At 55.4% G+C, this 23,506-nt stretch overlaps 2 protein-coding genes across 3 annotated transcripts; both read left to right on the forward strand.

Annotated features, from left to right (window-relative positions):
• The first annotated feature begins 116 nt into the window (after window positions 1–116).
• Window positions 117–8,375, forward strand: CDC34 (cell division cycle 34, ubiquitin conjugating enzyme). 2 transcript variants are annotated; one of them, XM_019716036.3, is made up of 5 exons: window positions 117–512; window positions 3,507–3,593; window positions 3,677–3,774; window positions 4,538–4,598; window positions 7,315–8,375. In XM_019716036.3, the coding sequence occupies exons 1-5, from the start codon at window positions 336–338 to the stop codon at window positions 7,522–7,524; spliced, it is 633 nt and encodes a 210-aa protein (XP_019571595.1). In that variant the 5' UTR covers window positions 117–335; the 3' UTR covers window positions 7,525–8,375. The 2 variants fall into 2 exon arrangements, with proteins under 2 accessions (XP_019571595.1, XP_019571594.1); XM_019716035.3 differs by having other exon boundaries at window positions 127–512; window positions 4,464–4,598; window positions 7,311–8,375.
• Window positions 8,376–12,526: 4,151 nt separating this feature from the next.
• On the forward strand, window positions 12,527–17,385 carry GZMM (granzyme M). The gene is made up of 5 exons (XM_019716000.3): window positions 12,527–12,639; window positions 15,000–15,159; window positions 16,205–16,340; window positions 16,443–16,706; window positions 17,096–17,385. The coding sequence occupies exons 1-5, from the start codon at window positions 12,576–12,578 to the stop codon at window positions 17,267–17,269; spliced, it is 798 nt and encodes a 265-aa protein (XP_019571559.2). The 5' UTR covers window positions 12,527–12,575; the 3' UTR covers window positions 17,270–17,385.
• Window positions 17,386–23,506: the final 6,121 nt, after the last annotated feature.

Here is a 23,506-nt window from a genome sequence, read left to right on the forward strand (position 1 = left end):
CCGCTGCCGTGCTCGGCGGTTCAGGAAAGACAGAACTCTAGTTCCCTGTGTGCCCCGCGGGTGCGCAGGCGCAGTCGGGTCCTGGCAGCGGCGCGCAGGCGCGGTCGCGGCCCGGCGGCGGCGCACAGGAGCAGCGCGGGGCGCGGCGTGTGGGCCGGGCGGAGGGGAACGCCGGGCGGGAGGCGGCGCCAGAGCGAGTGGAGCGTTCGGGGGCCCCGGGCGGCGGCGGCGGCGGCGTAGAGGAGGAAGGCAGCCCCGGCCCCGGCCCGTCCCGCGCCCCTGCGGCGGCCCCGCGGCCCAGCGCGCCTTCGACCTCTGGCCCCTCCGCCGCCGCCATGGCCCGGCCGCTGGTGCCCAGCTCACAGAAGGCGCTGATGCTCGAGCTCAAGGGGCTGCAGGAGGAGCCGGTAGAGGGCTTCCGCGTGACCCTGGTGGACGAAGGCGACCTGTACAACTGGGAAGTGGCCATCTTCGGGCCCCCCAACACATACTATGAGGGCGGCTACTTCAAGGTGAGCCCGCAGCTCAGTGCGGACGCCGCGACCCTTGTCCTCTCGGGGTGGCCCCCTCCATATCTGCCCGAGGCCTCCGCGCCCTCGCTGGAGGTCCTTCCATCACCCTTTTCGGGCCCCAGGAGTCCCCAAGAGCCTCCTAGTCTCCCTAAAGCAGATTCAGGCTTCCCGGAGAGAAACCCGGGGGCCATTCCTGTTGTGTTTGTGTGGGGTTCTCGCTTCCCTCACGCCTGGGAAGGCTCAGTCCCATGTGCCCCCTCCTTTGGCGCTGCCCTGCGGGAGGTGAAGGGGGAGCCCCAGCTAACCCAGCCTTCAGCTGCCTTCCCTGCCCCCGGAAGAGGCAAAGAGGCCTCCCCAGAACCAGCAAGCACTGTTGTTGGGGTGCACCGGCCTTGGGGGAGGGAGCCCAGCCGGGGTGGGGGTGGGGGCAGTGGCTGGGCTACTTGGCTACTTGCTCGGATTGCAACAAAGGCCTAGATGGGTCTTTGGCAGCCAGGACCTGCTTGGAAAGCAGCCACCCTTACTGATAGCAGTGGGCCAGGTCCTTTCAGCTTCATCCCGAGCTTTACGTAACCTGTTTTCTCTGGAAGATTGAGGCAGAACCATCACTCCCACCCTCCACCCTCTCCCTGTGAGCCACACTGCAGAGGTGCCCACACGGGCCCCAGGCCTCTGGCCCCAGCCAGCATCCCAGACCCTGGCCTCAGAAGCTCGGGCCCCTCCATCACCACCCCAACTGGCCTTTCTCAGGCTCTCCTGAGCAGGCGGCTTCTTGGGGCCAGAATCTCACACTCTGAGCCATTTCTTTTGCCCTATCTGGTGGCTTAGTTGTAAGCAGTTCCCTTTTGTTGTTGTGGGGATCAGGGAGGTGGGTGCTTTTTCTGTGACTGGTGTGACAAAGGATTCAGGCCAAAACCTGGGCAGCTTTCTTGACCTCATGATCTGAGCCCAGAGGTGGCCTTGGAAGGACTCCTCTCAGATCGCAGTTCTTGGCTTCTTGAGCCAAAGGGACAAGGCAAGGGGTCTCCCTGTGGGAGAGATGAGGAATAAGCCATCAGCATAGGAACACACCCCATCACAGCCTGCCAAGAGCCTCCCGGGCCCTGCCAGGTTCAGCCTGGCTGGGAGGCCTGGGTGGGGAACAGAAACCACAGCTAGGCTGGGCTGCCCAGACAGATTTCTGTGTTTGCACTTTTGGCTAATATTTTGGCCAGTCTGGTCAGTGGCCATGAGGGAGCAGCCTGGTCTGCTGGGGGTGCTTCCTAGATGCTGGGTTGTGATGGGAGGAGGAGTGTGAACAGTCCTGGGCTAAGTTCTATGTCTGGAATCCTGCCTCCCCATGCAGAGAATGGATTTGGGGCTGGTTTCAGAAAGGTTTAACCAGCTTCCTCCCCAGCTTCTTATGTCTACCCTGGAGAACAGCTGGCTCTGAGGATCAGGGATTGCTCAGAATCCAGATATTGAAGTCCTACCCGGAGGCCAGGCCAGGCCAGGAGTGTAAGCAAGGTTGCAGGTCTAAGAGGAAAGGACAAGGGTGTTCGGCTATTGCTCACTAAGTGGTTGCAAGGGACTGTGGGTAGAGCCTCCCAGGCTGTTGGGGGGATAATCCCATTTACTTAGAAAAGAATGGATTGGGGAGGAGGTGCTGTGAGACTTGTATCACACCTGCCACAGGGTCTGTCCTCAAGGAAGCCAGCATATGGCCCAGGGTGGTTCTGCCGTCCACCCTATTCTCCCACCTGGGTCCCAGTGTGGTCAGGTGGGGCGTGAGGGAAAGACCCTCTTCCACAGGAGATGTGGAAATGCAGGGGTGGGAAGTGTCCATGGGCCACCATCACCACTTCCCAACCACTTCCTGCAGCCCAGCTGCGCCCACTTCTCTTTTGTGAGCTGTAGGAGCACTCAGCCTGGGACAGGCCTCCCGGCAATGTGGTGTGCTGAAGCGGGTGCCTGACAGACTTGCTGTGTGCTCTTGGGCAAGGTGCTTTCTTCCTGAGCCTCGGTTTGCTCAGTGGGAAACAAGACACGGTGGGTGCTTGGTGCAGGTGAGGACTGTTCCACAGAGGGGGCCTCAGCTGTTCTTGGGTTCATCACTTAGAAACCCAGCACTGGGCTGCCCAGACTTCAGACCACAGGGCAGGTGCTGAAACCCAGGTTCCAGGCTGGCTCTGCAGCCATGGCCAGTGGCCTCCGCAAGTTCACCCAAGAACAGAGGGACTTGGCCCAAATGCCCTGAGTGGCCCCCAGCCTACTCGCTCTGAGAGCCCAGAGCACTGCCAGGATCCAGGCCAGACGTCACTAAGCCTGGGACTGGAGCTGAAGCAAGCAAACAAAGCTTCCTTACCTGCTGATCCTGTGCAGCTCTGTCACCTGGTCAGGTGGTCCTTCCTCGTCTACCCCGTGACCTTGTCTGCCTTCCTGACCTGTCCTCCCCAAGACAGACACCTGTGGGCAGAGAGCCTGCCCACCCAGCGCTGACTCATCTCTCACGGGGCCCGCACAGCTAGGTGTCAGGAGGACTTGCCAAGTGCACGCATCTATTTTAATCCTCCCCAGAGCCCAGAACCTGAGGCGGGTGTCCAGCGCCCAGCTGGAGGCTCCCAGCCCCAGACCCTGCCAATCTATGTAGCTGTATGTGGGTCTGAGCCCTCCTATGGCCTGGGCCCGAACGGACTCGGAGCTGCTCCCTGGGCAGGTGCCCATGCTCCCCAGTGCAGGGTGGGGGCCAGGATCAGCTCAGGTGACCCCAGTAAAGCCTCAGGCAGCCTGCTGTGCACCTGATCCCAGGTCCGTGAGGAGTGTGGGCTGCAGGTGGGGTCTCTAGTGACTCGTACCCACACGCATGTCCATCCCAGGCTGGTGTCCTCATTTATGTATGTATTCATGGGCGGAGCCCCCAGTTGGCTTATCCTGTTCGGACTGAACCCACACATAGCGCTGAGGTGACAATGGGGCTGGCCCTGGCTGAGCCTCCTGCTTTCTGCCCACTCCCAGGCACGCCTCAAGTTCCCCATCGACTATCCTTACTCCCCACCGGCTTTCCGCTTCCTGACCAAGATGTGGCACCCCAACATCTATGAGGTGAGCCTGCCCCTCCCAGCCTCTGTAGTGGGGGCAGCAGGGACTGGTGTGGGCACTGACCCTGCCCTCCTGTCCCCGCACAGACGGGGGACGTGTGCATCTCCATCCTGCATCCCCCTGTGGATGACCCCCAGAGCGGGGAGCTGCCCTCGGAGCGTTGGAACCCCACCCAGAATGTCAGGTGAGCTGGGTAGCAGGTAGAACCCCATCCCCAGCATTCCTGACCTTGCTAGAGTTCTGGGGACAGACATGGAGAGACACCTCCTTGCAGTGCTGTGGTACCTGGAAACTGGCCATCTGCAGGGTTCTGGGGCCCCAGGAGCCAGTGCAATCTCCGCTGGCCTTGCCTCTCATCTCTTGACACCCCTGCCCCACTCACCGGGAATTCTATGTGCATATCCTGCTCTGGGGTCACCCCTCCTTCCTCAACCCCCACTGAGACCAGCCAGCTCTATCCTCGGCTGACCTCTCACCCTGAGGGGACCAGCAGCCCAGGCCATGGTAAAAGATGGTGGCACATGGGGACCCACTTGCCAGGCTGAGCTCTAGGGGATAGAAAGAAGCGTGCTACAGGTGGAAGGAAGGTGGCCCTGTCCAGGCACGTGGGCACAAGGCGAAGGGTGGGAGGAGGCCGGCAGCAGGGTGGAAAGTCCAGACAGATGTCGCTTATGGCGTTGGGGCAGCTTCAGGGTGTGTCCATAAGCTCCCCCATGACTCAGGCCAGAAAGCTGGGGCTCTGGGCGTCCGCCCATCAGGGGTGGTTTGGGGGGCCGTGTTTGGCCTGTGGTTCCTGGGGCAGTGTCGGTCCTGGGAGGGTGCAGCCGGTGAGGATCCCTGTGGCCCCCACCCGCTGCCTCCGTGTTCTCCCAGGACCATCCTCCTGAGCGTCATCTCCCTCCTCAATGAACCCAACACCTTCTCCCCGGCCAACGTGGACGCCTCAGTGATGTACAGGAAGTGGAAGGAGAGCAAAGGCAGGGACCGGGAGTACACAGACATCATCCGGTGAGGAGGCTCCCGTGTCTGCTGGGTCACAGGCAGACCCCGAGGCTGTGAGGTGGGGAAAGGCGCAGCCGGATAGAAGCCCAGCCCGTTGCTTTTCTCCTGGTCTGTTTTAGAAAAGGGAGTGTTTTTCTTTCCTTTGCACGTTTTGAAATATTTCAGTCGTGCACGTCCGTGTATTTACTGTGGTCCGTAGATATACCATGTATGTGCGTGTTGGGGTGAGGGTGCATAACACACAGGCTTGATAGTGTGGCCCAGAAATAGACACGCAGGTTTCCAGCAGCTCCTCCTGGGCTTCCTTTGCCCCTTGCTCCCCTCTCGCCCTCCTAGGCAGCGCCTCTGAGGATGGCAGTGGTCCTGTCACATGGGCCCGTCTCTGTGTGTCCAGTGAACGGGGGTGTGGTTTGCCTGTCTGCTTTTAGGCGTGAGACAACCCATGCATGTCTGGGCATGTGCGTGTCCTCCGCTGCTTGCTTCTGCCCCTCACCCGTGTTTCCCGCAGTTGTTTTTCATGTCAGTGAGACTGGGCTTTGTGCAGGGTTTTCTCTTTCCCTCTTAATAATTTGCTGGGAACATCACCTAACATTTGTAATTTTGAAACTTGGAATCATTACTAAAGGCTGAAAAACCATCATGGTATCAACATATTTAGAAAATAGCCTTTTCTAAAACAATTTTTTCTTTTGCTTATAAAGCAACATGTTGCCTAAGGATTTGCCAGAACCAGCATCCCCTTGTCTCAGTTGTTCGCAGGGCTCTCCTGTCATGAACAGGGCGGTGACATTACAGAGCAGGTCCTCAGCGTTGTGGGTGCCACACTGGGCTGGGGGTAAGGCCCTGGGTGTGCGAGCTGGCAGCTTTCACCCCAGGTGGTGTGACCCCATCTGTCTGCCTCATTTGTTTGTCACGTTATGTGAGCTGCTTTGTCCATTGTCACTTTTCATCATAGGGTTTACTGACTTGTTTTATGACAAGCAGCCCTTCGTTAGGTTTTTTCCAAATACATTTTAAGTTAGACACAGCCCTACCTTAGACCCAGCCGTTCCAGGCCCAAGTATTTACCACAGAGAAACTGGACACGTGTTCACACCAGCACCCGTGCAGATGTTTTCAAAATAGCCTTCATTTGCCATAAACAGGCAATGACCCAAATGTACATGAGCAGGTGAGGGGGAATAAGCTATGGCCTGTGCACATTGCCGTGAGGCTGTGTCTCCAGGCGCTACCCTGCTGAGAGAAGCTGGGCAAACGTGGGCAGCGCGTCCATGTCCGTGTCAGGAATGTGGAGGCCTCTGGGGGCAGTGGGCACGTGCATGAGCTCATGTGTGGGATGCTTTCACGGCCACATGTGGGTCAGGTCATTGCTGACGCTGTGCACAGGTGCAGTTTGTCATAAAGGCATGGAAACAACAAGCAATGAGAAGGCAAAAAGCACATAGGTACAAGTATTATACAAGCAAAAACCTCGCGATACTAACACGTAACCGTTATGTTTGGGTATATCCTTCTAGACTTTTATCTGAAAAATGGGACCACAGTGCATGTGCCACTCTGTCAACAGCTTTTTAGTCATGTTTGCTGCGGTGTCATGTACAGTAAAGCTCGTCCTTTTTGGGGCTCATTTCGGTGCATTTTGATGTGACTGCATCCCTCCGGCCTGGACAGAACCGCCTTTTGTAGGTGCCTGACCTCAGGCTGTCGGGGTGCTGACCTGCTGTAACCTGCTCGCTCCTCCTGTCTCTACAAGGTCGTCTTCACTGCGCTGAGCTGCTCGCTGGTCACAGTGGTCGTCATCCTACCCCGCTTTGCCTGGTCCTGTTTTATGCGTGTCGTGCACATGGCAACGGGGCGTAGGGCTTTGTCCAGCCTTGTCTGTCCTGGGCTCCCCCTCCTATTCCAGGTTTTCTTTTGGTGTTTTAGTTTTGCCAGTAAAGTGTGTCGGCTTCCTGACATTGGCTTGGCCTGTTTTTGCTGGTGGTTCTGTGGTGTTTTACATAAGAATTTTCTAAACTATTTTGACGCACACGTGGCCCCAGGGAGCCCATGAGTGAATTCTCCTTGCCTCTCTGCGTCTCCCTGGCATCCCTGATGCTGGGCAGTCACAGCTGACTGTCTGTAGCGCTCAGGAATGGCTGTGATGGATGGGCAATGCTGGCCCCCTCCACCCCGGCAAACACGGCCTGCTCCGCTGCCAGCCTGCTGCACAAGCCTCTGGTCACAGGCTGAGCACGCTCACACCTCCACCAGCTCTTCCTGGCTGCTCACGAGGCCCTGAAATGGAATCCAGTCTATTTTTATCCCTGCAGACTCCCTGTGGGCCAGCTCACATGTGCCCACGTGGGGAGCCGAGTTGGCTACACCTGCCTGTTTGCTCACCCCCACCCGTGTCCCCGCAGGTGACGCGGGCTTAGAGGTTTCCACGTCTGCGGATCAGTCTGGTGGGGTTCCTGTCTCAGAGGTGCTTTGTGCTGGGACTAGGGCGTTAGGCCGTCAGGTGTGTGTGCCATGGGTTGCCACCTCCCTGTCACCTCACTTGTCCCCCCTGCCTGTAAACCTCACCTACCGTCTCATGTGCAGGGCAGTGCTCTGTGTGCGTGCTCCTGAGTGAGCCCGTCGCTCCCTACCCTTCTGGATATGGGTCCTGACTCGGGCGTCTCCCCCCAGGAAGCAGGTGGTGGGTACGTGTCCTGACTCCCGCTCGTCTCCCCCCAGGAAGCAGGTCCAGGGGACCAAGGTGGATGCGGAGCGGGACGGCGTGAAGGTGCCCACCACGCTGGCCGAGTACTGCGTGCAGACCCGGGCCCCAGCACCCGATGAGGGCTCGGACCTGTTCTACGATGACTATTACGAGGACCCCGAGGCTGAGGCCGAGGCCGACAGCTGCTTCGGGGATGACGAGGACGATTCCGGCAATGAGGAGTCCTGACAGCGTGTCCCCTACCGAATAAATGCACAGATTTTACCTCACCAGGCCCAGACTCTGTGGGCTCTCGGGCACCTCGTAATGTGACGCCGAGGTCACCTCAGGGAGGTAGCCTTGCGCTTGCACTCTCCTTGGTCTTGCTTCCCTTTCCCATGTTGCTCTGGGTGCTCCTTGGCTTCAGAGGAGGGGCCTCATTTGTGCTGGGCACCCGGCCTGGGGTCTGCTGCCCTACTGGCTGGAGCCAGAGACTTGGGGATCCCAGTTAGTGGACTGATTAGCTTGTGGTCATCTCTTCCTTCTGCTTCAGTTTGTTTGGAATCTAAATAAAACGACTTTATGAGAAGCCAGAGAACCAACCTCTCCTTGGTCTCCCCAAAGGACATTGGGGGCCAGGAGACCAGGCCTGGTGCCAGCAGCACTGCATGCATGGGACCCAGAGGCATGCCCAGCGTCCAGGGATGTGGGCCCCAAGGGTCCTGAGCCCCAGGCCAGAAACGACCAGCACCCCTCAGGTGGCTCCACCTGCTGCCTGCAGATGCCACATCTACCGTCACCCCAGCGTCACCCAGGCCTCTGGCTTTATTTCTGTGTAACAAGAAAGTCAGGAGCAGGGTGGATAGCGTCATCAGGACAAAGGCCCAAGTGAGACCTGACCCCACTGGTCACTGCAGCTGGAGCCCAGATGACCCCCCCACAGGTGAGAGTCAGGTGCACCCCAGGTCCGCGTCCAGCCTCACGGCGCCCACCGAGCTGCCCTGGCCCACAAGTGCAGCTTTCACGGCTGGCCTCGATAGTTTTGTTTGTTTTTTAACATGAATGATTTTCCTACATTAAAATGTGGAAGGTTTCACACAGTCGTTTCCATTTCTGGCTTTCCTTGTATCTGGCTTGTGGGTAGCACAGGGCCAGTGAGGGGCCACTCAGATGTATGCCTCGCCGTCCTCCCCTGCACGCTGGTGTCTTCGGCCAGGTTTGAGCAGAGTCTGGCCTCCAGGGCAGCCACACCCATTCCCCTCGTCTGGGCTTTGTTCAGGTGCCTCTGAGCCCCACTGTGCAGTACCAGAACCCAGCCCCTGGAGCATCCACAGGTGTACCCGGTCCCTTGTGTCAGGCCCTGGGCATGTGACCCTCTCCAAGCACTGCAGGCACGTGGCCAGGCCAGCAGCCTCCTGGTGCCTGGGCCTGGGGTGTACAGCCTCCCTTCCTCTTCTGGGAAGGCATTTGCTGAGGGGGCTGAGTCAGCTTCTACACTTGGAGGGCAGTGGGACAGCCATTTCCTGCGAACCCAGAAAGTGGTAGTGAGACGGAAGGGCCTTCTGGGGTCCCAGAGCCCGGCCTGCACTAGGAGACCCTGATGTCAGCAAACCACAACTACAGGGCACACCTGCCACACCCGCTTCTCTACTGTCTGGGGCTGTTCACGAGTGCGGCTGCAGACTGAGTACTTGCAAACCGGACTGTCTGGCCCAAAATGCCAAGGATACTTAGTCTGGCCAACTGCTGTCCTAGAGTTACGCCAGCACCTTTGGCTACCCCCGTGGAACTTGTAGGTTAGGCCTCTGCTCTGCCTTGGATAGTTTCTCCCTGTCCCACACTGCTGCTGCAGAATACCCCATCTGAACTTAGTCACATGGCACCACCACCTCTATGCTCAGATTCTGTAGGTCAGGAATCAGGTGGCTTGTCCACTGTCATCTCTAGGTGACTGGAAACCTGGGGCTTGGGGTCATCAGGAGGTGTCTTCACTCATGTCTGGTGCCTGGGCTAGGACAACACTAGGACTTGGCTCCGCAGGACTGAGTGCGCACACGTGACCTCCCCACATCTACCACTTGGGCTTACTCACAGCATGGCAGTGCAGGCTCCGTGATGACAGTTCCAGAAGGTGGTCACATGGTGCCACTTCTGCTGCTACAAGATTAATCGAAACAGACATGAGCCCACCTAAATTAAAGGAGAGGGGACGCAAACCCCCCCCCATTGATAGGAGCAGTCACCATGAATCACGGGCCATGTTGTAAAACGGCCACAACCTTGTCCCCTTCTCCCCTCTCAGACTATCCCACACGATTGCTAAAGGAGATTTTGCACACACAGATCTGACTACAATATCCTAGGCCTATAGGTTCAAATCCTGTAACTTGGCCAAGGATAAGTGGCTTCAACATTCAGAACTTCAGTGTTCTAAGTTATAAAATGGGGATAATAATTAGAGTTGCCCAGTTAAATTTTAATTTCAGGTAAACAAGTAGTTTTCATTATAGGGGTATCCCATGCACTATTTGGGACATAACTTACACAAAAAAAGTATTCATTGTCTATCTGAAATTCAAATTTACCAGACACCCTATATTTTATTTGCTAAAACTGACCACCCTAACACTAATGGAACCTAATTCCTGGGATTGTTAAGATTAAGCAAGGTAGAACCTGTGAATATATAATATATGTATATTCACATACATGCACATGCACACACATATACTGGGGGTGCCAAAAATGTATACAAGTGGACACTGGTCAATGTTGCTCAAGCAGTAGTTCACCGTAATCAGAAGTGTCTGGACGCTGATGGTAACCACTTCAAGTACCTCTTGTAATTGCAGAAGTCAAATGTGACTTGTATTCATCTTTTGTTATCGGTATATATTGAGGATTACAATTTTAATACAGTTTTCCTTTCTTAAAATGTATACATTTTTTTGGCACCCTCTGTATATATGTAAATTTTTCTTAAACTTGTTGACTCTGAAAAGAATACCTGCCAAGGAGGACTCCTTGTGGTTTACTGGGCCCAGATTCATAACCAGAATCAAGCAGCTATTGTTTACAGGGGCCTCTCACCCAAGCTGCATGTTTGCTGTTAGAGAAAATCCACAGACTGGGCTGCCAGCCTCCTGTACTGTGCTCCTGCAGGGTGAGTCAACCCTTACTTACAAGAAAGCTCTTAGGATGGAAGTTTGACCGTTAGGACTCAGACTTCTCCTGTCCAATCAGCTGTGCAGCTATATCCTTTCATCATCTTAGCTGACTAATCAGAGTGGCTCTATTTTGACCAGCCTGAGGATTTGGAGTCCTTATTTGCATAGAAATGGGCCAATTGGGGACTGGAGGTGGAAACTTGGACATTTGAGTCAGCTTCCCCACTCCCACCCCACGAGGGCACTTTTCTGGTGGAGATGGTTTGTCATACTGGGGCTGTCACACTGGGCCACCTCACCTGGGCCAGGCTGGCTGGGCTGTCCCATGGCTGTGCCGTATCACAGTTGAGCTGTTTGCACTGAATAAAGTCTTTCCTCACCACATCCCAAATGGGGATTCCTATTGGCATGGAAGTAACCACGATCTTAGGTTCACAAAGTCATCCCTAGTGTCACATACTCTACTGGGTGGAGACAGAACTCCAGAGCCAACTGTGCCAGACGCCATCAAATGAGAAAATGGGTGGGAACTTGCCTTCAGTGTCCCAGCACATAGATGAGTTTGTCTGCCACCTCTCCTTTGTCATGACCCTTGCAGTAGCCAAGGGCAAAATGCCCACCTCAAACTGACTTGAGCACAAAGGAATTGCACTGATTTCTGTGAGTCACAAGGCTGGGGCTTCAGGCACAGCCAGATCCAGGCAGTGGTTCTGTCCAGACTCTGTCCAGGCTGTTAGCAGTAGACTAACAGCCCCAAAGATCCCCACGGACTCACCCCAGAGTCTGCATCTCTAGAAGTTGGGAAAGGCAGGGACGATTCTCCCCTGGATCCCCGGGGCCAGCAGCCTTGCCCACACCTGGGTTTAGCCCACTGGGGCCCACTTACTGCTTCTGGCCTCCAGACTAAGAGAAGCTTGTGTGGTTTCAGGCACAAAATGTGAGGTGGTTTGTTAGTTTGTTAGAGCTACAGGAGGAAACAGCCCCATGCTCAGCTTCCTCTGTGCACGTCTGCAGGCCTCGTTCTCAGGTGGATTCCTCTCACCTTGGGGCCACCCCCCAGGCTGACACCCTTGCAGATTCAAGTCCAGAACAGAGTGAGGGCTGTTTCTGAAAAGTCCCAGGAGAGGAAACCCAGGCCGTGGTCCTCACCGAGCCTGCTTAGGGCCCCTCCACCCTGAACCAACCCCTTGTAGCCAGGGGGTGGAGCAATCTGATTGGCCGGGCTGGGTCACGTGGGTGGGGGAGGGCTGAGCAGTGGATGTGAGGGAGTGAGGTGGGAAGTCCCAGGGAGCCAGCACCTTTCCCGTCCCTGCCTTGCCTGGGCAAGCATCACTAATGGATACAGCTTGGATTTGTGGCCACTCCCCTAAGTGTTCAGAGCACACAGCGTTTGTACCATCTTTACTCATAATAACCAAAGACTAGCAATAGCCCAAATATCCATGGACCTATAAATGGATAAACAAGATGTGGTCCATCCATACAGTGGAGTGTTACTCAGCCTTGAAAAGGAAGCACTCTGACACCTGCTACAGCGTGGATGGTCCGAGGACATGATGCTCAGCGACATCAGCCAGACACAGGAGGACAAACACTGTGTGATCCCACTCACAGGTCCCCAGAGGAGTCAGATTCACAGACAGGAAGTAGATGGTGGGGCCAGGGGCTGGGGGAGGGCAGGGGAGTGAGAGTTTAATTAATGGGGACAGAGTGTCAGTTTGGGGAGATGGAAACTTCTAGAAATGATGGTGGGACGGCAGCATAATGATGTGAATGTGCTCAATGCCACTGAGCTGTGCACTTAAAATGGTTACAATGGTAAAGTTTATGTTGTGTCTATTTTGCCATGATAAGAGAATGGGGCCAAATAAAACAATCACATTAAAACTATACACATAAAAACCCCTGTGTATGAGATGGGGGTTGAATATGATAGGAGATGACGAGGAGGAATTTTTGTGAATTTTTCAGGTGTGATGTGGTTTTGTCTGCAGAGAACACTCTCTGAAATGCTTGGGGGTGACAAACCAGCTGGGGGCTGTGTGTGCTCTGGAGCGTGGAGCTGTGAATGTCCCCTCCCCCATAGGAAGGGGTGGGTGGGGTGTGGGAGGCACTGGTGGCCCAGGCAGCACCATGGAGGCCCCCTTATGTCTGCTTCTGCCACTGGTGCTGGTGGCCTCAGGGACCCTGTGTGCAGGTGAGTGGAAGCGGAACAAGGAGGTTTGGCGTTCAGGGGTCCATGGGTGGGTGTCAGAACAGAGATTGGAAACAAATCCCCTGTCCTCAGAAGGGGACTGCTGGAAGAAATGGCAGCTGCTCTGAAAAGGAAGCAAGGCCTGAGCCAGGGCCCTGGGGTACAGGAGAGGTCACTTCAGGCCAGAAGGTATTTTTCATTTCAGTCTTGCAGAGAGAACTCCCATCTGCTCTTGCCTGGGTTCCTTGGTTGTAAACATTTCGCCAAAGCTCCCTCCCCGTCCTGTGCTAGGTGTCTGTGCATGGTGTCCATATGCAGTTTATTTTCCTGAACCGTTGGAGAGGGGGTTGCAGGCATACTGCTCCTCTGGTTTTTGAGAACAAGGACATTCCCTCAACCACAGAAGGCGGGGCACAGGCTGGCTGTTTGCCTTCCGGTAGCAGGGTCCATAGCCACATGTGTACACAACCCCAGCTTACACAGCAGGAAGCCATGGCCCAGCATTATGCAGCCTGCCCAGAATCCCCAGATAGGAAGCACAGAGCTGGAATTTGAGCCCCCCCTGACTGCCTCCCCAAACCATATATGCTTGACAAGGGCTGGGTACCAGGGAGCATGAGATGGAACACGGTGGGTAGTGGGCAGCCCAGAATTCTGGCCAGGATGGATGAGAATGGCTCTGTGATGAATTGGGGATCCAGCGGGTGAGGTAGCCAACCATTCACGTATCATCGTGTGTTTTTTTCCTTCTTTCCTCCCTTCTTCCCTTCCTTCCTTCCTTCCTTCCATCATCCATCCATCCATCCATCCATCCATCCATCCCCCATTATCATTTATCCATCATCCATCATCCATCCATCACTCATCACCCATCCATCATCCATCATCCATTTATCATCCTTGATCCATCCATCACCCATCGATCATCCATCTATCATCCATCATCCATGCATCATTCATCCACCTGTCCATCCATATTTGCTAAGCACATTCTGTTTAGGCCTGCTGTAAACAAGAGAGGCATAGAGCCTGCCCTTAACAACACGTGGGGATAGAGGGCAGTCAGCCAGTCTATGTGTGAGACACTGTCAGGGAGAGGTGAGTGCTAGGAAGACAGCAGAGCAGAGTAAGGGGAGGAGGGTTATATTAAGGAAGTTTGGAGAGGGTGTCTCTGAGACTTTTGAGCAGATACCCAGTGAGGAAGCCAGACTTGGGAATGTCTGGGGGGAAAGGCCCTGAGGTGGGAATGGAGGCAGTGTCCTGGAGGATCAACAGGGCGGCCTGTGTGGCTGCAGTGGAATGAGGGGACGTGGAAAGGAGGCAGGGCGAGCTGATGTGGGTCATGGAGAGTTTGGATGTTTAAACCGTGGTGGAGAATCATAGGAAGATTTTGACCTGATTTGCATTAAATGAACTTTTCGTCAATCCTTTTCAATTCATGATTGGTTTCAAAACAATTTTTATAGCATCTTTATTGAGATAGAATTCACATGCCACACAGTTCACCCTTTTAAAGTGCATAATTCAGTGGTTTTTAGCACATTCAGAGTGTTATGCAACCAGCACCTCTATCTAATTCCAGAACATTCCATCACCCCAAAAGAAGCCCCGTCCCCATCAGCAGCCACCCCCCCACCCCCTCGCCCAGCCCATGACAACCACGAACCCACGTCCTGTCTGTGGATGTGCCTGTTCTGGACATTTCACACCAACGGAATCACACACTGTGTGGCCTTGTGTGTCCGGCTTCTCTCATGAGCACCGTGTGTTCAGGGTCCACCCACGTTGTGGCAAGTGTCAGTGCCTGCCTCCTTTTCACAGCCGTGTAACACTCCATGTGTGTGGATGGGACATGTTGTGTTTGTCTGTTCACCCATGGGTGGTTGTGCCCACCTGTTGGCCACTGTGAATTGTGCGGCTGTGGACGTGTATGCACAAGATTTGTGTGGACGTACGTCTTTATTTCTCTTGGAGGGGAGTTGCTGGGGCGGGTGGTGACTGTTGAACCTTTGTAGAACTGCCAGATTGCTTGCACAGTAGCTATCCCATTTTACATCCCACCCGGGGGGTGTGAGGGTCCAGTTTCTCCACTTTAAACAGCCCCTCGGGCTGCATGGGGGCTACGCTGTGGTGCCCAGGGGGGTCCTGATGGGGCCCAGAAGCAAGGGATGGGGGTGGATACCAGATGGTCACATGCTGGTGATCATGATGTGGGGGTGAAGGATGGGGAGGGATCCCATGGGGAGGGACAGAGGGGACTGTGTTAGGGGGTTAACCTCAGGGTCCATGCCCTAGACCTGGGGTAGGAAGGTCATGGTGGGGTGAGGCACCCAGCTAATCTGGCTTTCTGTCTCCCTCCCCAGGAGACGACACATCTGAAACCCTCATCATTGGGGGTAAGGAGGCTGTCCCCCACTCCCGTCCATATATGGTCTCGCTGCAGAAAGCTGGTGCCCACCTGTGTGGGGGAGTCCTTGTGCACCCACAGTGGGTGTTGACAGCTGCCCACTGCGTGACCCCGCCGTGAGTGACCCTGCCCTTCCCAGCCCCTCTGCACCCCAGGTGTCCCGGAATCCATCCCACAGTCCCCTGTCCCATTCTCACTAGGGGTGGGTCCTGAGAGACTTATGCCAATTGTAGAGGTATGGGGGTCCCCTATCCTCTCCTGGGATTGTCGAGGCAAATGTTCATGACATTAACCACAGGCCTGCATACGTGACATGAGGCTGTGGGATTCCTGGGGAGGCTTTACTTGCTACAACAAAGTGCCTTCCAACTAGATGGAGCTGGGCCGCTTGTAACACCCAGGAATGTGTATCCCACTGTGGCCACAGGGTAGAGCCAGCCTACGAGGGTGGCAGAACCAACCCAGGAAGCCACCAAATAAAGCCACCCTGGAGCTGCCTTGCCTCTGGCCTGGCCAGTACTAAAGGGTGCAGATCAAACCTGTTGAAGTAGCCAAAGGGCGTCCGTTGACTCACTTAACTGAAAAGTCTAGTGGCAAAGATGGCTTTGGGCCCAGCTCAGTCCAGGTGCTCATGTGAGGGGGTCAGGAGCTGGCCCATCTCTCAGCTCTGCTGCCGGGTCCTTTGTCTGCATTATCAGGAAGATTGTCACATGGTGGCCAGGTTGGGCCCCATAGAGCCTGTTGAAAGAGCTTGTTTCTATGTAGCTGGGTAAAGTTAAAGTTCTATGTAGTTGGGTAAAGTTCTGATGGGCCCAACCTAAGTCACGTGCGAGCCTCGGAACATGTCGCTGTGGTTGAGGCGTCATGTACACATTGGATGAGGCTGAGGACCCTGTGGAGGGGCCAGCACTTTGGACACACGCAACCCTGCCCCTGGCCAGGACTGGACTGGAGTCGGGGGCGGGCTGGGAGCAGGGCCATCTTCCTGGAGGAGGCGGGAGGAGGCTGACTGAGAAGGAGATGGGAAGAACCAGCCAGGGGTGGGGCAGGGGCACAGCCGAATAACCCCTGGCCTTGCCTTGAGTGCAGCAGAGGATGGGGGCGGGGACAAAGCTTAGGATGTGGGGAGTCCCCAGGCTGCCCTGACCCTGATGCCTGCAGGACCCAGCTGCTGAGGCTGGTACTGGGGCTGCACGTGCTCAGAGAACCTGGCCTGGCCTTGCAATTGAATGCGGCAGTCCTGCATCCCAAGTACAAGCCGCCGCCCTATCTGGAGCATGACCTCGCGTTGCTTAAGGTGCGGAGGATGGGGGTGGGTGTAGGTGGGCAGGAGGAATGACAGTGAGCCCAGGCCCCAACCCTACTGCCCATCCCCACCCACCCCTTCTTGTTGCTGTAGCTGGACAGGAAAGTGAGACACAGCAGGACCATCAGGCCCCTGGCCCTGCCCCCCGGGCGCCAGAAAGTGGCGGTGGGCATGCAGTGCAGTGTGGCTGGCTGGGGGCTGACCCAGCAGGATGGGCAGCTGGCCAGAGTGCTGCAGGAGCTGGATGTACAGGTGCTAGATGCCCGGATGTGCAACAATAGTCGCTTCTGGCACGGTGGCATCACCCCCGACATGCTCTGCCTGGAGGCCATGTCAAGGAACTGGGCCCCCTGCAAGGTGAGGGGCATGGGGGACAGCCCGCAGCCAGAGGCAAACCAGAGACCCTACTCGCCCCCTTCTCTGAGATCGCTAGCATTAGCCCATTTCTCAGATGCAGAAACAGGCACAGAGATTAAATGACTTACCCACCGTCACACAGTCAGGGGTAGGTGGAGATGGGGTTTGAACTGTAGCACCAGAAAAATGGTCATGGCATGGAGACACTTGTGCAAAGGCCCTGTGGTGGGAAAAAGGAGCAAACGAAAAGTGGGGACAGGAGCAGTGAGTTGTGGGACCAGGCTGTATAGCCATGTGGGGTCTGCCCTGGAATCAGCTCCCGCCCCCAGGGATAATCAGGCCCCCTCCAGTGGGCACTGAGGGTGACCTGTGTCCCTTGGCTCCGGCAGGGGGACTCAGGCGGGCCCCTGGTGTGCAGCAAAGGCAAGGTAGCTGGAATCCTGTCCTTCGCCTCCCAGGACTGCACTGACATCTTCAAGCCTCCTGTGGCCACCTCTGTGGCCCCCTACGTGTCCTGGATCAAGAAGACCATCAGCCGCTGGCCGGTCCCGTCTCAGGCCTGAAGCTCCAGGATGACCGTGATTCCCTCACTCGCGGGTCCTTCCTTGCAGGGTTATGGGGAGGAGTGGCGAGGGGAGTGGCCACAGCTCAGAGGACCAATAAACTGTAGTAAAGAAAGCATAGGAGTCTTGCCTGTGTCGTGACCCCACTTGTGCCATGCTGGCTGTGTGGGCGGGGGCAAGCCTCAGTTTTCCCACTGATAAAACAGAGGTTGCAATTTTGAGGCTGCTGGAGGGAGCCTAGAATCAGGACAGGGCAGGCGTCTCCCAGGAGGGGCTCCAGGGTGGAGCCCCAGAGGACAGTAGTGAGTGGCATTGACCAGTGTTAGAGGCCAAGGCCAGAGCTTGGTGGCCAGGTGGGCTGGGCGCTGGGGGTGGGGTGGGGGTCACCAAGCAAATATACCCCAGAATCTTCTTCGTCTTTCCTGTTTGGTAAATCTTTGCAGTTTGAGATATAATTCACATGCCATAAAACTTACCCTTTAAAAGTGTACAGCTCAGCCATTTGTAGCACATTTCACAATATGTGCACCCATCACCACTCTAGTTCCAGAACATTCCCATAACCCCAAAACGAACCCTTGTGCCCATTAGCATCACGCCCCGTCTCCTCCTGGAGCCCCTGGCACTCATTCTTTTTAAACAGCTTTATTGAGCGAGGGTGCACGCCCCACACAGGTCACCCACTTAAGGGGTACAATTGAGTGGGTTTGGTGTATTCATAGATACAGCCATCACCACAGTCAATTTTAGGACATTTTCATCACCCCAGAAAGAACCGCAGGCCCTTTAACTGTCTCTGCGCCCACCCCCAGCCCTAAGCAACCACCTGTCTGCGCTACGTTTTACTCCTGTTGTCTTCATTTCTAAAGGCCGACCAGCAGTGGTGAGGTCACTGCAGGCAAAGAAATGGTGGCGAGTGTTTCACAGGGTCCCTTCTCTCTTTGTGGCTGTGTCTGAAACCCATGTCAGGGACTTGGGTTCCTTTCTGCTGTCCTGGGCACGTGGGCTGGGGGTTCACATCAGCCCGCACAGAGCAGAACAGAAAAGTGGATCTTGCAGAAGAGTCCTCGATGGCCTCAGACCCCGAGGCCGTGAGGGCTCTGTTCCGGGGCGCCCTGTCCTAGTGGATATGGCCAGGCCCAGGGAACTAGCACTGCTTCCTGGTTCCCTCGTCCCGGAGGGGGGGGGGGCACACATCCTGGTCTCCTTCTAGCTGTAACAGGTCCCACACTGCCCTGTGTTGTCCCTCATCTGCCCTGTGCTGGGCCGTCTGGAGCAGGCCTGGAGGGGGCAGGCAGGCAGTTGCTTGAATTAGGGGCTTGTCCTGGAGGCTTTCAGAAAGACACACCATGCCCCTTAGCTGTCAGCTCCCACTGCCTTCCCAGCCCCTGACAACCATGAACCCACTTCCTGTCTGTGGACGTGCCTTTTCTGGACATTTCACATAAATGGAATCACATACTGTGTGGCCTTGTGTGTCCGGCTTCTCTCATGAGCACCGTGTGTTCAGGGTCCATCCACACTGTGGCGAGTGTCAGTGCCTCCCTCTTTTCACGGCCGAGTAACACTCCCGAGTGTGGATGGGCCGTGTCATGTTTGTCCCCCACCTGCCCATGGACCTCGGGGCTGTTTCTCTACCTCTTGGCCCTGAGCACTTCATGGCCTGGCCTGTCTGGCTGCCGGTTTCCTGCACTGACCCTTCCACAGACACACACTGTCACAGCCCCACTAGAATGTTGGCCCCTGCGCGTCTCTGCAGGAAGCTTTGGTTTTCATTATTCTTCAACATCCTGGAGTAAGACTGGTTTAGGGGCAGGAAGCCCAGCGAGGAGTGGACAAGGAGTGCTCAGAGGCCAGCAGCTTCCTCCCCATGTCCCCCAGAAGTTAGAGGGCCCTGTCACCTCGGCAGGGTCCTGGCCTGGCTCCAAGTGCATGGAGATCAGTGGAGGCCAGGCCAGTGTTTGGATAGCTGGAACCACCCTAAGGGTGAAGGCTTATCTTGCCTTCTCAGCTGTTCCTTCCTGGCCCAACTGGGTCCCCACTCCACCCCCAGGTGGGCCTGGGAGGGGGCTTAAAGGGACAGAGCAAGCCACCAGCTCAAACCAGATGCTCTGGGTCTCCCCTTAGGCTGGCAGGCAGGAAGCCCCTGTCCCTCCTGGGGACTCAGGTGTCAGAAGGGCACAACCAAGTGGGCCGTGCTCAGATCTCTGAAGGTATCGAGAGGAGTGAGGCAATGCCACTGAATGACTTTCCCCGGACGGCTGGAACAAAGCACCACAAACCAGGAGGCTCAGAGCAATGGAAACTTACTCCTCCACCTTCCTGGGGCCACATGTCCGAGATCATGGTGTCGCAGGGTCTCCCTCCCTTGCGAGGCCCCAGGGGAGGGTTCTTCCTGCCTCTCCCAGCTTCTGGGGGCTCCTGGGCTGGTTGCTGCATTCCTCCCATCTCTGCCTCTGTCTCCATGAGGCTTCTCCTCTGTCTGTCTCAGCTTCTGTCTCTTACAAGGACGTTCACTGTAATGGTTTTAGGGCCGCCCTGATACAGGATAACCTCATGTAAAGACCCTGAACTTCATTACATCTGCAATGACCATTTCTCCAAATATGGTCCTGTTCACAGGTTCTGGGGACACCATCCAACCCACTGCACCATCCTGTTCCCTGCCCAAGTCCACTCCTAACCCGCCCAGGCCCCTTCCCCCTCATTGGCCGCGAACCTCTCTACAACATACAGCTCATGATGACCCTCCCTTCCTCAAATCCCTCCCAGGGCTCCCAAGCACCCTGAGAATAAAATACACCCTCCTCCCTAGTCACCACCTTTCAGAAAAATGCACAGAGGTGGTTGAGCTGGAACATCTCAGTGTGGACAGAGGTATGGGAGGTGTGAGGAGACTGAAAACCCTACATCCTCTTCTCTCCCTATGTCTGAGTTCAAAAGGTTTCATAAGAAAAGGTGGAAAGCAAACAAACCAAAGCCCACACCCTGTGAAGGCACAGTGGCTAGTACCCTGAGTGTGAGGGGATGAGCCAGGCAGTCACCTGGGAGGGGCAGGCTGGCATCAGGCACAGCCCAGGAGCCAAGCCTTGGAGGCAGGAAATGGTGCCCAGTGCCTGTTGCCCATGAGGCTGCAGCGAAAGGCATGGGGGAGGTGGAGGGTGCTAAAGGGTCAGAGGGCCAGGCTTGAGGCTGCTGGGAGGGCTTGGGCTTTCACTGCAAGCAAGAGTTGATGGAACAAAAAAACAAAAAACAAAACAAAAAAAAGAGTTGATGGAACAAGGAAGGAAGGGCTCCCGGCCTTCTTTTGGTGTCCGGGGGAGGCCCGTCTGCTGCCCCGGCAAGCTGGAGACACAGGCCAGAGAAGATAACTGCTTGCCTTGCCCTTCTGTCCAGGCGGGAATCCAGGTCCATCCCGCAGAGGGGGCAGGTGAGGGATGACCTCTCACATCTGGACGGGGGACTGCTATGTGTAGATGGGCGTACAGCATGAGATCTCAAACGTGGGCACGGGACAGACACGAGGGCAGAGAGTGACCAGTGCAACGAGGAGAATTACAAAGGGGGATAGGGCCACACTGCTTTCCACTGGGTCAGATGCCAATGGAATACCAGACCCCCAGTTAAATTTGAGTTTCAGATCATGTTTTTAATGTCAGTACATTCTAGATATTGCATGGGATATACTTATACTAAAAAATTACTGATTTAAAAAATCTGAAACTCAAATTTAACTGGGTGTCCTGTATTTTGATTTCCTAAGTCTGGCCACCCTTAACAGAGTGGTCCTGGCCACAGAGGGAGCCTGGACCCTCCTGTCCTGGGTGGGGCCAGGACTGAGCAGAGCAGGGATCTGGGGACTGGGAGGGGACGAGAAAACTGGGTCCTCAGAGGGTGCAGATTTATTTTGCAAACAAGGGCAAAGGCTATTTTCCACGAGCTCTGTTCTCAGCCCTCCCAGGCTGCAGGGGCGTTGAAGCCAGCTGGCTGTCTTCCTCAGTCATTCTGCACGTAGCCTTGACGAGCCTGATGGCCCCAGCTCTATGGGCAGTTCTGAGGCATCCAGGAGTGGGAGCCTCACCCCACAGGCTCTTTAGCAGCAAGTCTGGCCTCTCTGCCTCATCCTTCCAGCATTTTCCTTGACCATCCACCACAGCTGGGGCTCTGCCAGCTCTGCCCAGCCTCCTCCTGGGACACTGCCTCCCCCACCTGACAGACTGTTCTCAGACTCACCACTCACCCCTTCCCACAGCTGCTGCCTCCTCCTCATTTTTGTGTCACCTCATATGTCATCGCCTGCAGGAAGCAGCCTGACCCCTTATGTAAATCTGCCCCCCTTACTCACAGCACCCTATTTTTTCATTGAGATAACTCGCATACCATACAATTCACCCATTTAAAGTGGAGTTTAGTGGGTTTGAGTGTATTCACAGAGTTGTGCACCCATCACCACATCAATTTTAGAACATTTTCATCACCCTGAAAAGCAACCCACACTCTGTTAGCAGTCGCCCCCATCCCCTGCCAGCCCCAAGCAACCACTAACTCACTCTGTTTGTGGATGTGCCTGTTCTGGACATTTCACTAAATGGAATTACATGCTGTGTGGTGTAGATGAAAAAGGGACCACATACTGAAACTGACAAGCTCAGGGGAGGCCTGCATGGCGGGTCCTACAAATTCAAGAGACTGAAAGTGACCACATAGGATGGTCTGAACATAAGAATTACTAACTATGAGCGTGTCATGGCCGATAGGGTCATGGCTGCTAGTCACATCCTTGTACTGTAGGTTCCTTGACAATGGTCAGTCTTTACCTTAAATGAGCCTGTCTACTGTCTTTTTGCATTTAAGATAACATACCTTTGAAATGTCAGAGTAATCCCTTTTTTTCCCAGACCCCTCAGGGCACAATCGCCCACCAGAGCAGGAGACCACAAAACCCCTCATTGTTATCTTGTTCCCGAGTACCATCTCTGCGTGCTGTAAATGTTAACTATTAACTTTCATGTACCCACCCATGTAAAAGAAGTGTCTCTCCATTTTGCTTTTTATCCAGTCCCAGAGATTTCCCCACTTTGCTTACCCCACTCCTTTAATCTACCACCCATGGATTTCATATAACCCTCCTTATGTCTCCCCCTTTGATTCTAATGTATAAAATAAGTTGCGAAACTACCATTCTCCAGAACGTTTTCTCAATCTGTTCAGATTTTGCTTCCCAACAATTTGTCGTCAGTTGGCTCAAATAAATTCATTAAAATTCTGTGGGGACAGAGTCCCAGAGAGCAGTTTCCAGGCTCTGGGCCTCGCGTGGGCAGGTGCTGGCTCGGGTGGTGAATGACCATCAACTGTGATTGGTTGGCCATCAGCTGTAACCGGTTAGCCAATTGGCTACTGATGTAACTGCGGGGCTGCGTTGATTGGTTGGTTGGTTGGCAGGCAGAGAAGTGAATGGCGGACTGCAGATCATGTGGCTACTACTACGTGTGTCTTGCCCGGCCGCCAGAGAGACTATAGTGGTATGACTCCCCTATCTATGGCTCCGTGGGTGTTCCTTTTTGGCCTAGCCATATCCTGTGTTCTTATGTGGGGAGCGGGACCAGAGGCCCCACAGGCCACCCCGCAAGACAAATGGCGCAGCGAGCAGGGTATGGTGCCGGCCAAAACCTACCAAAGCATGGTGGAGCAGTTTTTGCTTACAAAAGTTCAGTTTCAGAAGGCCTGAGAGGAGTTGCGCCGGGAATGGGAGGCACGGTCTGCCTGGGAGACTCAAGCCTCCAGATGGTACACCTCCCTCCTGGCCACAGAAGGCATCGCCTACATTTTGGTAATCTGCTGCTGCTGTAGGTAATCTGCTGCTGCTCCGAGGGTTGTGGACATCTTGCACTGAGGCCTCCACCCATTCGGATGCCTGGCACGGCAAGCAAAATTCCGGCCAGGTAGGAATGGAGTCTGACTCTGGGCAGGAGGACGTGTGGCCACCACACCGTGTGTGGTGTCCGGTGGCCACTGTTCTCAGGAGTTGGGTCCCCAAGGAGGGGTGGGAGGACATGGACGGCTCTCCGGCCAGTGTGGAGAGGGCCCTGCAGGCTCTGGCTGAGTGGTTGCCAGAGGAGGCGAAGGCTACAGCCGGCCGCATGGGCTGGATGTTCCTCATGGCCTTGAGTCTCAACACGGAAAATGCGCCTAATGAAATAGCCTAGGTGCTGGACCAGGTGCCCGGTTGGAGGCGCT

This window comes from Rhinolophus sinicus, chromosome 15, assembly GCF_057876585.1.
Source record: "Rhinolophus sinicus isolate RSI-liver-muscle chromosome 15, RSI-T2T, whole genome shotgun sequence".
NCBI lineage: Eukaryota > Metazoa > Chordata > Mammalia > Chiroptera > Rhinolophidae > Rhinolophus > Rhinolophus sinicus.